Raw genomic sequence first — 13,949 nt, 5'->3', positions numbered from 1 at the left:
TTAACACAGTTGGCTTTAAATATTTGGGAATTTTAATCTCACTAGATCCCTAGACTCGTTATGCCCAAACCCTTCTGCCCCCCCCGCACCCCATACGTAAAATTAGAAGTGACATAGCCAACTGGCAGTCACTCCCCCTTTCGCTCTTAGGTAGGGCCGCCCTGTTCAAAATGATGTCCTTGACTAGTTTCCTTTACGCCCTACAGAATACTCTTGACCCGGTTCCAGCACGTTATTTTAAGGAGATTGAAAGCCAACAGAGGGACCTACTGTAGGACGGTAAACCTTGAATTGCCCTCAATAAATTGACGCTAAATTGGTACGATGGAGGCGACAGCCCCCGGATATCAAGAAGTACTATTGGGCCCATTTGGCTGCCATTAATCATAGCACATATGGTCGTACAGATGACCCCGGTTATGCCATGGACAAGTGGCTTCTCCCAGGAGGTAACTACAACAGAGCATTGTACTCCCTGCCGAGGAGGTACACTCCGTCTGGCCCAACCAAACATTACGTTCAAGTTTGGCATGACGCTACAAACTCTCTCAGATGGAGGCAACGACTGACATTGGCCACCCCACTTTGGGAATCTGAGACACTGGGTGATTTGTGGAGATCGAAGGGGTTTGACAAATGGGATCTCATTGGCATCACGTATATTAAAGAAGTTGGGGGGGGGGGGGGGGATTGGCGGAGGTGTTAAATCTTAATACTCTCCAGATGGAATTTGCCCTGACAGATACTCAATACTTCTACTACTTGCCGGTCCGGCACTCACTCCAGTCCTCTTTACCTAAGGAGGTTGTCCCTCCGGAGGATAGGATTTAAATGGTCTCATTCCTGAAAAAACTATTTCCTTGATCTAGAGGAAGTTAATTAATCATATGGCTGATCCCGTCCAATCGCTGCGAGAGAAATGGATACAGGAAGGGGTGGAATTGGACGATGAAGATTGGCAAATGGCAGCGTCTTCCCCTAGAGTGGTTGCGATTCTGGCACGTCTGAGGCTGGTGCAGCTTAAAATCCACCATAAAATATACATTACGGGGCCCAGATTGGTATGCATGAGGAGGTCGGAAAATGGGGACTGTAAACGGCGATAGGGGCGTTCATACACACAATTTGGGAGGGCACACAGATCAGCTCTTTCTGGTTCAAGATACATGACATTATCAACACGGTGTTGCGGGTCCGCCTCCTCCCGGAGGTGCGACAATGCCTTCTTAATATCTGGGAACCCAAAGACAAACACTCACCAGACACAGTGGGCTACTCTAGGGTTCATGCTAGCAAAGAGAGACATTGCTTAGGTTCTAAGCCTAGATGCTACATAAAGAGGAGCTAAACCCGCTAGTGATTTAAAAATAAGACACCCTAATTTAAATCGATGGGTGACCGGTAACCAGTGCAGTTGCTTCAAAAGTGGAAGAGAATGATGGTATCTAGACCGACTATAAATCAGTCTAGCTGCCTGATTCTGAATGAGCTGTAATCTGCGTAGTTCATAAGCAGGGATACCGATATAGAGGGAATTAGAATAATCAACCCAAGAAATTACAAGAGCAAGGAGAATGAATTTAAGAGCATCAATGTTAAAGAACCGGGCAACCTTTGGAATGGTACGGAGACACAGAAAACAGGATGAGACGACCATGCTAATCTGAGTGTGCATAGAAAGGTCATCACTGATTTTTATGCCCAGACTCTTCACAGATTTCACCAGAGAGGGAGCCGGGCCAAGAGAGGGGGGCCAAAAATTAGAAGACCAGGGATTGGAAGAGTCTCCGAATAGGACCGATTCAGTCTTATCAGGATTTAGTTTGAGATGGTTAGAGCTCATCCAGTCCTGAATAAAAATTATAGTGTTCTGAAAATGGGAAATAGAATCAAGAGAAGCAGAAAACGTGAAAATAAGTTGAAGGTCATCAGCGTAATTAAACACTGGGACCTTCCGTTGACGTAAAGCAAAAATAAGAGGAAAAATATAAAGATTAAAGAGAAGGGGAAAAGGGCAGAACCTTGAGGAACACCACAGGTTACCGCCCGAGAGGTAGAAGAAAAGGAGGAAAGTTGAACCGCCTGGTGACGGTTTTCCAGAAAAAAGGAAATCCAACACAAAGCCACCTCTGAGATGGACACAGTCGACCAAAAGAAGATGGTCGACCGTGTCAAAGGCGGCCGACAAATCAAGAAGAACAAGGGCCTGAATAGATCCATGATCGGCACTAACTCTAAGCTCATCCAAAACTAAAAGGATGGCTGATTCTGTCGAGTGAGTAGGACGGAAACCAGCTTGGTAAGGATCAAAGTAATCAGAGGCCTCAATAAAAGAGATAAGGCAACGAGTGACATATCTCTCTAGAACTTTGCCTAAAAAGGGGAGCAGGGAGATGGTTCGAACATTAGATGGAATAGTCGGATAGGCGCCTACCTTTTTCAAAACAGAAACAATCTTTGCTGATTTAAAAAGATTAGGGACAATGCCCATAGCCAAAGATTTATTAGGAAGGGCAAGGGGAGGGTCGGGGCAGGCCGGGAAAATCTCGTGGATCACCTTTTCTAAGTCAGCTTTGACTGGGGAAAATTCTGCCTCACATTCAGCTGACCACTCAAATTTTACATTCTTCTTAAGAAGTGAACGTATGTTGTACACCTTGCTGGCAAAGTTAGGTAAAAACTTGGCACAATATTCGGCCATGCCTAAAAAGATCTCACCTCATCTTTTGGGGCAGGTGAACTAACAAGGGCATTGATCAGCAAAGGTTTGGGTTTCACACCATCCTCTCTTATAACATGTCCTAAGTCAGATACATTTCTCTGTGCACATTTGCACTTAAGTTCAACAGTCAAACCCACTCTTTGTAAAACGTTCAACACACCATTCAAAATACGGTCATGATCCCCTTTACACCCAGCGGTGATTATAATGAAACTCACGCCCTTCATTTTGCCAAACAGCCTGTGCATCAACCCTTGAAAGCCCACCAGTGACCACATGTTGGTCGCCCCAACTACTCTGTGCCACTCTCCATGACTTAGGCCCCGAATACCTCAACGACCGCCTCTCGTTCTACACACCAACCCGCCAGCTCCGCTCCGCCAGCCTCGCCCCCGTCCCACGGACCCACAGAGCTACCACCGGAGGAAGATCCTTCTCCTACCTGGCGGCAAACCCTTGGAACACCCTCCCCAGCCACCTGCGACTCATCCAGGACCATCAAGGCCAAGGGCAACTTCTATTATTCCTCTGTGTTGGTTGAGACTTGTCTATGGGTGTTACTCAACTGCCGTACAGCCATTTGAGGTACTGCTCACCATAGTTGCATCACATTATTTACAGAACTTTGGCTTTCTGATGGTTATATTGTTCTTCATTTCTGCACTCCTTGCTTACAAACAATAGCTTTTTCTTGCTGTTTGTGTTATTTTAGCGCATGAATGATCCATCTTTAATTTTTCATGCTATGCTTTAGTAAGTTGTCATCTCATGTATTCTTGCAAAGTTTCTTATGCCTTTTGATTCCCTTCTTTTCCGTTGCAAAGAAGGGGGATATGTTATACTGCCGCTGCTCAGCCCGAGTGTCTGTGTGAGAGAATGTTAGTGAATGGAATGTTCGTGTGTGTGAGTGTCAGTAGGAGATGGACTGAGCAGCATTGAGGCTGCTCCTGGTGGGGCTCTATGTGTAACATCTTGCCTGAATAAAGAAACATGAAGATACCACCTGGAATGGACATTACTTTAATTTACAACATACTGCTCAGGTGAAAGGGATTGTGAGGTGTCCCCCAGTATGAGGAAAATTGATTTCACAAATTAAATGAATTCTAGCTTTATAAGGTAGGTAACTGAAGTATGGCTATCAAGTACATCCAAATTATTGGGAAGTGAAGAGCTGGTGCACACCACAAAAGTTAAAGTGAAGCTTTGTTAGGAAATCACGGAAGCCAGGCATTAAATACTATAAAGATTTAAGGACAAGCTCTGGCTGAAGGTCATAAATTGCTCAAACGAATAAGAAAGTTGTGTAGTCTAGAAATTAGGAAAGGCTTCAAGGAGGAGGCTATGGGGGTTAAATACCAATTGCTGAATTACGGAAGAAGAGGTTGAAGATGGCAGACCCATTGAATAGAAGCATAGCGTAACGGGGTAAAGCTTGATTTCAATGATGTAACAATGGAAAATAAAAAATCCATACAAGTGATTGAAAAATATATGGCAGCAGCGCACAATAAAAATCCTAATAACAAGATAAATACCAACCTATTTCACATAAGGCTTCAAAAGGGGACCACAGGAAAGGATTTAAATTAAGGCTCTTTCGGTAACATTCAGATCCTCTGGCAAGTCGATCTGTCTTGCTAGAAAGACAAAAAAAACATGATTATGCCCCCTTAACAAAAGAAATAAAATCATGTGTGTAACATTTACATATAAAACAGGCACTGGAAAAGCCAAGAGGTCTGGCTTTTGGCTAGGGAAAGCGTTTGGTAATAGGTGAATTTGTGTGTGTTGTCCCAGCTTTTTTAAAGAGAAAACATCAACACAAAAGCAACATCTTGGGGTACCACAATACAGAACACAGCAGTAGGGCCCCTCTGCTGAACAGACTGCATTAGCAGACGTACGGTGAACAATCAAAGTACTGGGTTAATGAAAGGCATCAGAAAATGAACTTCCCATCGTAAGGGGAGATCTTCAAAAGGCAGACAGAAAAATATTGCATATATTTCAGACAAATTGTCTGCGTTTTGCTCAGAGGGCCTGAACCGGAGATGTGGGATGTTCTACGCATAACTAACACACACACGCATAACACACACACACACACACACACACACACACACGCATAACTAACACACACACACACACACACACACACACACACACACAATGTAGAGCTTGCAACATGATCAATATCCAGCAGCAAAGCTGCATGGTAACTGGTCTACTTTCAGATCTTTCTCTAACAGTGACAATAAATACCACATGGTGATTGGCTATGTAGCAACTCCTCCTCCAGTCGCGCTGTGTAAGAAAATTACTTTAAAGAAAAATGTTAGAAGCAGTGAAAGCGGAGTAGCTTGAATGAGGGTCCTTGGGAGTCGGAATGAATGAGTGTGAACCATGTGTAACAAAGGAAAGCAGGGGCCACAGGGTGTAAGGTATGTGGGTACCCTACAGCCAGCCCTCCACTGTGGACAGCAGGTCAACCCAGCCCACTGAAAGGCTGCATAGAGTACTTTAACAATGATGTTTCATGTCCCCATATTAGTACATTAATTTCATTTCTGAGACCAACACTTCCCATCACGTGGTTTTCTGGGGGCCTCAGTAGGACACTAACAGGAGGCCAAACACCAGAGTTTCAACAGACTGATGTGCAAAAACATCCCTGCCCAGTCCAGGCAAATGAGAATCAACAGTGCACCGTTTTTGCAGCACTATCGACAAGAGCATCATTATAGCTGCACCAAATTTATTTTAGAACAACCATCCAATCAGATTATGAAGGTCCCTATATCCCACATAAGATATTGGGAAATCATGCTCCCTGGTTCAATTAAATATGCTTAGTTTTAGGAGGAACGCAGATGTCTAAAACATCCGCTTTGCAGTCAGCGCTCACAGACCGAGCAGAGGATGCTGCAAACAGGTCACCATGCAATAACCTCCTACTCGTTGGTCTACCGGAGTCCCTGGGGCAGCAGGAAGACTGGTTCAAAACATGGATCCCTGGGAAAAAAACTGTCCGCCTTCTTTGTCATCGAGAGTGCACAAATCTTCCTGGCACAGAGACCCTGCCTTGGGACGTCCCTCGGCTTGTGATCCTACGACATCTTAATTTCGAAGACATGGTTGCCATCCTGCATGAGACCCGCTCTCAATCAGACTTGCAGTTTTCCAATTCTAGAGATTAAACACAACATTTTCAAACAAACCTAAAAGCAAAAAATTGTTCACTCCAACCGGGGCAGCTTGGTACACACTCACCTTTCGGACAAAAAAAAAGACAACTAAATACATTTAACAGACCTTTGAGAACTCAGGGCCCCCAACATGCCCGAGAGACTTTGACAACAATCGAACAGATGAAAAGAGACCTAATAAGAGATATCAGAGTGGCAAAGCGATCTTACCAGGAGCAATTCTGGACAAAAATGCTTTGTGTAAGCAAGCAACAAAATTCAAAACAGTTCTGGGCACTCATTAATCTTCTAATAAATGGGAAGAATAGGCACTTCAATTCAGAAATAACGGAACATACGTGGAGAGTGCGAGTAGAGGCCACATTCAACACTCTTAGGGACTGGTGTCAAATCCAACACATCAAAAGAGATAATGATCTATAAGACCATCAGGAGAACCATCACTCAGGGATCGACCACCCAGGCGCTAACATCAAGAAGTAATCAAACACTAGAGCCTATGATCTATACATCAAGACTGAAATCCCTCCACCATCCTCAAATCAACCAGCGAGAAGGTAATTTGCATTTGTGCCTGCTTGAAACATTAAGGCCTGACCCCCAAGACTACCATCTACAGCTTACACAAAAACAGGTTTTGTACCCAATTAAGAAGCAAAGATCTGATGGAGCCCCTGGACCAAATGGTCTACCCAATGCTTCATTCAAAAAGAAACCAGCATTCTGGTCAGTGTGCTTAACCTCGCTGTTTGCATATACATTAGAGACCGGCCCCATTCCAGATTAATGGCGAGGAAGCATCCTGCCACCAATATATAAATCAGGGGCTCGTTCCGATCCTTCTAACTACAGATTAATTGCACTTATCGATGTTGAGGCCAACATTTACGCAATGAATCTGCTGAAAGATCTAGAGGATTGGGTCAACCATACAAAACTGATCCCCAATACCCAAACAGGATTTCGAGCAGGGATGGGCACCCTAACAAACTTGTCAGCTGTCACGCTCCTGGCCCACCAGGCAATAGTTAATTCCAAAGTTTTGTATACCTGCTTTGTAGATCTCAAAGCAGTCTTTGATAAGGTCCCTAGATCCCTATTATGGGCTAAAATGAAATCTTGGGGAGCCCCCACAAAATTGCTAGACGCAATCATTAACCTATACTCAAAACATGGGTCCAAAGCAAAATGGGGGATGGTCAAAGTCTAACTAATAAAATCTCGACTGTAAATGGCTTAAAACAGGGGTGTGTTTTGGCTCCCTCCTTATTCAACATCTATACAGCCGACCTAGACAATAACCTTCACCAAGCACAAGAGGACCCCGTGGGTAATGTTCGAACAACAAGTTAACAATATGCGGACGACATAGTGCTGCTATCACAAACGCCCAGAGGTCTACAGCGCTTGATAAATCAATTAGCACTATTACACAGCTTCAGTTCAACTAATCATACATTTTCAGAAAACAAAAGTTATGTGTTTTTCAAACTTGGATGATAAAAAGTGACACTCTAGAACAGGTGGGAACATATAAATATCTGGGGGTACTGTTAGACCGACACCTTAGTTTCAAGCAACATCTAGAACTAGGGAAAGTCAAAGCAAAACAGTTATTATTCGCATTTAAAATTTTGCAAAAACAACTAAGAGAAATTTTAACAACACACTTATTGACAGTCGTGGCGGCAAAATTTTTGCCATCAATTACGTATGGTTCCGAAATACTGAATACAAAGGATGCAACAGTTTTAAATACTGCTCAAACTAGACACTTTAAGAATCTGTTTTTAATTCCTCGCCATATTCCACTAGCCTTGATCAGACTCGAATTCGGGGTAAAAAATTAGATTCCAACAAGACAAGGGGCACTTATCAAATATTATTGGAGAATGAGGGCGGCAGAGGAAGATTCTTTAACACATAATTGCTGGCTGGAGGTTGAAAAGCAATCCAGATCGACTAATGGAGTCTGCTTCTCCCTAAAACAATCCATCGCAGCTCTAAAACTAGAGGACTCTTGGAACACAATATTGTCCTACCCTGAATTTAAACCAGTAGTCAACAAAACCATCAAACTACACTCAAGTAATAGACAAAGCCTCCCTGATTTTAAAAACCAATGAGTGGATGGTAATGCCAACATACAAAAAGTTAATACCTCAATAATACCCGACATAGCAATTCGCAAATCAAAAAAAGCAGAAATTGATCTTATTGAGAATGGGTGTGTATTCATCAAAGAATCTCACTCCAAAATAGAAACGGGTTTGGACCACAATGGATTGCCGCCTGTGTGGCCAAGGAGAAGAATCAATACTTCACTTACTATGTATCTGTCCAGCGTTATTGCACATACGGAAAACCCTTTTACGGCCACTATTGAACAAAGAACAAATAAGGACCTGCAGACCTGCTGTAATCAAATGCCTTGGAGGCTCAACAGTAAAACTGGCATGCAAGGCAATAACGTTTTTGACTATCGCAGCAAAAGAACTGGAAAAGAGGGACTGCCAGTAAGAACTAACTGGGGATACAAGGAGATAAAGTGTGACTAAGAATTTGAAGTCCATTTATTACAACCCCATATACTCCACCCTGCGAAATATTAGGAAATCAACAACGGTAGCAGTTCAAAGTATAATTGAGCATTTTTTTTATTGTAGACTATTAGTTTACAGCACCAAGCACTTTATTCTGGTTTCACTCGATTCGATCTACAGTACTAGTCTTCTTTTAGATCAACAAACCACTTCTAGCCTTTAAACTTGTTTTATTGTAAATTTTAATGAAACTCATGTTAATAATGCATTGATATAATCATTTTAGTATATTTGATGAGATTGATGATTATGTTTTACTGCAAATTGTAATGACTCAAGTTAATTAATGCATTGATATAATAATTTTAGTAAATTTTAATGAGATTTATGTTAATGCATTGATATCAACGTCCTTGCACATTGTGTATATTGGTGGTTGTGCCACCCTTTTATGATTTAAACTAAATCAAATAAAAGTAAATTTATCTACGAATTCTAGAGCCGTTAACTTCACTTACTACAACAGGGCGGTGCAGCAGTGCTGAAGATCATTTACTGAACTGAAACAAAAGCTGTGGGCACTCAACCTGCGTTCCCTGCTCACCTAAAAGTTATCTTGCAGTTTAATACCCTCTTTTTCGATACTTGAGAGAAGGCTTGGGAGTGTGTGACGGAGGGGCAGCTGCTACGGCGGCCTTCCCTCGAGTGATTCCGCACTGGGGACTCAGTGGTGTATGCTAAGGCACAGTCTCATCCTCGGTGGAGGAGAAATAGTTTTTGCTTCCAGAGGTCTTGGGGCTGGATGGGATGCAGTTAAGAATCCTAGCACAGCACCGGGGAAGTTTGCCTGTGGTCCGCCCTCACCAACGCTGAATGGTAACCCATCTGACACTCCCATGATTTTCCGGTCCACAGAGAATGCCCCTGGATGCCTCCTCCCAGCTTTCTATACCACCTTGTCTGGTTGGCACTGCATCCCTGGAGATCACCTTTTCCTACTCCCAGAGGGTGACTGAAAGTAACTGCACATGGGGACGGATGGTCCTATGCTTTTCTGTCAAGAACCCTGGAGGGCCAGCCCTTCCTGATGGTCCAGAATGTGGTCTGCCTGTGTGCTTCCTCGTAAATGTTTGCTTTTACCTACATTGCTCTACATTGTGAGGCACTATATCATTCGAAATTGGCGCCTTGTGCTACAGATGTTCCCTCTGACTTAACTTGTTGTGGGTAGTTAGTCGGGGTGACATTCTTCCCGGGGTGAAGTGTGGTGTGGGGGTTTTTGGGAGGGGGGGTTCAAAATGTGTTTCCTTTTAAGGTTTGTAACAGCAGACACAACCGTCACCACTCACCAATCGGCATGGTCTCGCACACTGGGTCCTCAGAGGACCCGATTATATCCTGTCTGCTAGCATAGGCCACCTCTTATCTCCCTGGAACACCATGACCTACCCCAAATTAACCGTTTCCACTTGAAACGTCAACGGCCTCCTGGACCGGATCAAGCGCTCGGCAGTACTACGGTACATCTGGCGCCATACGCCGGCAGTCATTCTCCTGCAGGAGACCCATCTGGTGGTCACACGCTGCACATTCCTGGGCAATTTTGGCTAAGACATAGTATATCACTTTGGTTTTGCTCGCGGCTCCAGAGCAGTCGCTATATTGCTGCTTAAGTCCTTCCCGTTAGCAGGTACTGGTCAGCACACAGACTTGCAGGGTTGTAATGTGGGTGTTGAGGGCCACTTGGAGGCTAAACATTATAACTTTGTATTAGGTTATGTCGTCCTGCCCCTACTGCAGCCCACCCTCCAAAGAAAGCGATTGTTCCTCCTGACTCTCCCTTACAGGGTCACTATGGTCGGAGGTGACTTTAATGCAGTCCCAGATCCGGATCTTGACACATTCACAGACTCATATCCAGATAGACTTACTCAGTGGGCCTATCTCTCCTCCTGGGTGGATTCAGTCAGTCTCTGAGAAACCTCCATTGCCAGGAAACCTATTGTCCAGGCCTCCCCTGCCAGAGTTTCGTCCAGCAGGAGGTCAGACTTGTGTCTGTGGCAGCAGCATCCATTTTGTGATGCTGAGGCTCTGTTTAACTTTAACAGGGTAAAGCAGTAACTACATGTCTTCTCCCTCTAGAAGGATGGAATGCTACCCCCACCGCCAGGACTGGTGGTGGTGGGGGGGGGGGGGGGGGGGGGGTAGTATTCCAAAGTGTTTGACACCTCACACAACATGGTTTGATAAAGCCAAACCAAAGTTAGCATTAACCGCAAGGATTATAATGCACTTAAGAGTATATGGTATGGATAAATCATAGAACAGCTATAAGGACATGGTTCCGAACGATGCAGACAGGCTCAGCTCATTCTAGAGCACCATCTCACATAAAACCAAGCGCTCTGCCTTCAGGATTGTCAATGCCTGCCATAGGAGTGACTTATAGGTACATATGTGTCTATATATAAGGGTAGATATAGGAATACTATATCTAAGCAAGGGGTGATTACACCACCTTGCCCAAGCTGAGTGTTGAGCCTGTGGTGTCAGTTTAGATGGCCAGCCAGGGGTGGCATAATATATGCTGCAGCCCCTGGTAGGCCTTGGATGCACCTATGCCCTGGGTACCTAGGGTACACTATATAGGGGCTCACAAAGTGACCCAATATCCAATTAGATATATATGTAAAGTACATGGAGTCCATTTTACAGAGAAAGCAGATAGCCTGGGGCCCTGAATAGCAGAATCCCAGGCCAACTAAGTCAAAAACCAGCTAAACATTAGGCAAAAAATTGGGGTAACCATATAGTCAGATATCCACCTTCCTACAATGACCATGGTATCCAAGCTGTCGATGAAAGCCCAAGTGGATAAACTAGCAAGATCAAGCTTTATCACTATAAAAACACTGCGACAAATTTTCCCTCATTTGGGATTTCCACACAAGGTCCAAACTACCATCTTCCTTGTTCCGTCCAAACTAGATTACGCCAATAGCCTCTACCACGGATCACCTTTAACGACAATGAAAAGACTACAACTGATTCAGAACTCGGCTGCCAGACTACTCTTGCATATCAAACCCCGAGCCAACATCTCCCCTGCCTTGAAAGCCCTGCATTGGTTACCGGTTGACAGAAGATCCACGTTCAAGCTGCTTTGTATCACCCACAAAGCAATACATGGAATGGGACCACTCTTCATCAGGAATAAAATCACCAAACACATTCAACAAAGGAACTTCCACTCTGAAGGAGTACCTCGCCTTAAAATCCCACCATACAAGAAAAAAAACATGGGTGGCACATCCTTCTCTGTTCAAGCAGCCAAACTATGGGACACTTTACCCCCCCAACATAAGGTCCACCAACAACCACCTTATCTTCAGAAAACTACTCAAGAATTGGCTCTTCCCCACATAAGCACCATACACAAACAGAAATTTACAGCATATCCCTCTGTATACAAGCATTTGTTTTCACTAAAGATATGTACCTATCTTTGTATAAACATGTAAAATAATTATGTTGTTGAGAGAAAAAAATAATAATAAAAAATAAATAAAAATCATCTTTGGTCTACATGTACATACTTCATTGTGCATCTATGTACCTTCCATATACTGGATCTGTGCGTCTTACTTTTCTCCTGAAAAAGCATATCCAATGCACTACCCTATTTCCCATCCTGTGCCTCCTATCAATATCTTTAATCTACATATACTTACCTGCTTTATGATTAACATATATATATAATTCCAATTTAAAACATTTATAAAGCGCAACGTGCACCGTACGGTTTCTTGGCGCTAGTGGAGAGTTCGGCAACTGAGGCAAAATAAAACCTGTCGTAGAAAAGAGGGGAAATTACACGGAAAAGGTCTGTTTGAAGAGAAAGGTTTTTAGATCTTTACGAAAGGAAAGATAATGAGTGGCAGAGCGGAGGTGATCAGGGAGGGAGTTCCAGAACGTGGGGGCTAGGGTAGAGAAGTTAGTTCCACCCCACATTTTACGTTTGAAACGTGGGATTTGGAGGAGGGATTTGGAAGAAGAGCGAAGCTCTCTGGTAGGGACGTATTCATTTATTAGCGAGGAGATGAAAGCGGGGGCAGTGCCTTGACGGGCCTGGAAGACCATGCAGCCGGTCTTGAACAGGGAACGTTCCTTAACAGGAAGCCAATGAAGCTCCCTGAGGAGGGGTGTGGAATGATGATAACGTGGGAGACCATAGACCAGCCGGGCCGCCTGGTTCTGGACCATCTGGAGTCTCCGCAGGCTGTATGCTGGAATGCCGGTGTAGAGGGCATTGGCATAATCCAGCCGCGATATCACCAGTGCGGCCATGATCAACTTGAGTGCCTGTGGGGAAAAGAAACGGGAAACAGTGCGGATGGTTCGGAGAGTGAGGAAACAGGAAGAAACTACAGTGCCGATTTGTGAATGAAGGGTGAGCTGGTTGTTCATTTTAACCCCCAGTGTTTTAACTGTGGTTGAGGGAGTGGGGGAGGGACCAAGAGAAGAGGGCCAGAAGAGGGACTGGACGAACCACCGGAATCTAGCCTCAGTAAGGGGAGGGATAGAGGTAAGATGACAACGAACAGCGGGAGGGGAGGGATCCACAAAGACAGATGAAGGGGGGGGGGATATTAGCCTTGATGGTAGCGATCTTCTCTAAGAAGTAAATGTTGAGTTGGTCGCATAGTGACTGGGAAGGAGGGATTTGAGGTGAAGCTCTATCGGAATAGGCCAGGTCGTTCACTATACCGAATATTTCTCTAGATTTGTTTTCAGCTGCCATTATTTTTGTAGAAAAATAGGTGGTTTTGGCGGAGAGAATTGCAGTTTTGTAATCGGCAAGTGATTTAAGATAGAGGGTTTTTAATGAGGGGCAATAGTTTTTTCTCCACTGTCTCTCTGCCTGTCGAGTGGTCAGTTTTAGTTCTTTTAGGTGGTCGTTAAACCACCTGTTGGAGTCCTTTGGTCGCCGGATGGAAATGCGACGCAAGGGAGCCACTGAGTCGCAACCTCCAGTCAGCCAGGTATTGATGGCGTTGGCTTGAGAGTTGGAAGAAAGACCGGAGAGAGTCGGAGTGGAGTTCCGAAGCAAAGAGGACAAGGAAGGGAGATCGACTCTGTTCCAATTCCGCGCCCAGGTATTTTTGGCGTGTGGGACTTTGGATGCACGGTTGTGGGAGATAGAAAAGGAAATAAGGGCATGGTCGGACCAAAAACAGGGGGAGACAGTCACCGAGGATATTTGAAGATTGAGGGACCAAACCTGGTCAAGTGAATGACCGTGAGAATGAGTGGGGACAGTTATGTGCGGAACAAAGTTCAAAGAAGAAAGAGTTTCTGTAAACTCTTTCGAAGCAGTGCACTCAGAGGGATCCGAAGGCCAGTAGTTAAAATCCCCTAGCACCAAGACCGAGGCGTAATTAACCACCAAATTGGCCAGTAGGTCTTGAAATGCCG

At 44.4% G+C, this 13,949-nt stretch overlaps 1 protein-coding gene across 1 annotated transcript in view; it reads right to left on the bottom strand.

The window, feature by feature from the left end:
• The window catches only part of LOC147716928 (cell division cycle protein 27 homolog), a 380,802-nt gene that overhangs the window by 173,861 nt on the left and 192,992 nt on the right, over nt 1–13,949 (bottom strand). Inside the window, exon 5 of the mRNA XM_086923797.1 lies at nt 4,265–4,362. Within this exon, the coding sequence (XP_086779923.1) occupies nt 4,265–4,362 (98 nt within the window). The remainder of the gene's footprint in view (nt 1–4,264; nt 4,363–13,949) is intronic.

Source organism: Lissotriton vulgaris, chromosome 5 (genome assembly GCF_964263255.1).
Source record: "Lissotriton vulgaris chromosome 5, aLisVul1.2, whole genome shotgun sequence".
In the NCBI taxonomy this organism is placed as follows: Eukaryota; Metazoa; Chordata; class Amphibia; order Caudata; family Salamandridae; genus Lissotriton; species Lissotriton vulgaris.
The sequence above is the reverse complement of the archived record's forward strand: the minus strand, read 5'-3'. Positions and strand labels throughout refer to the sequence as shown.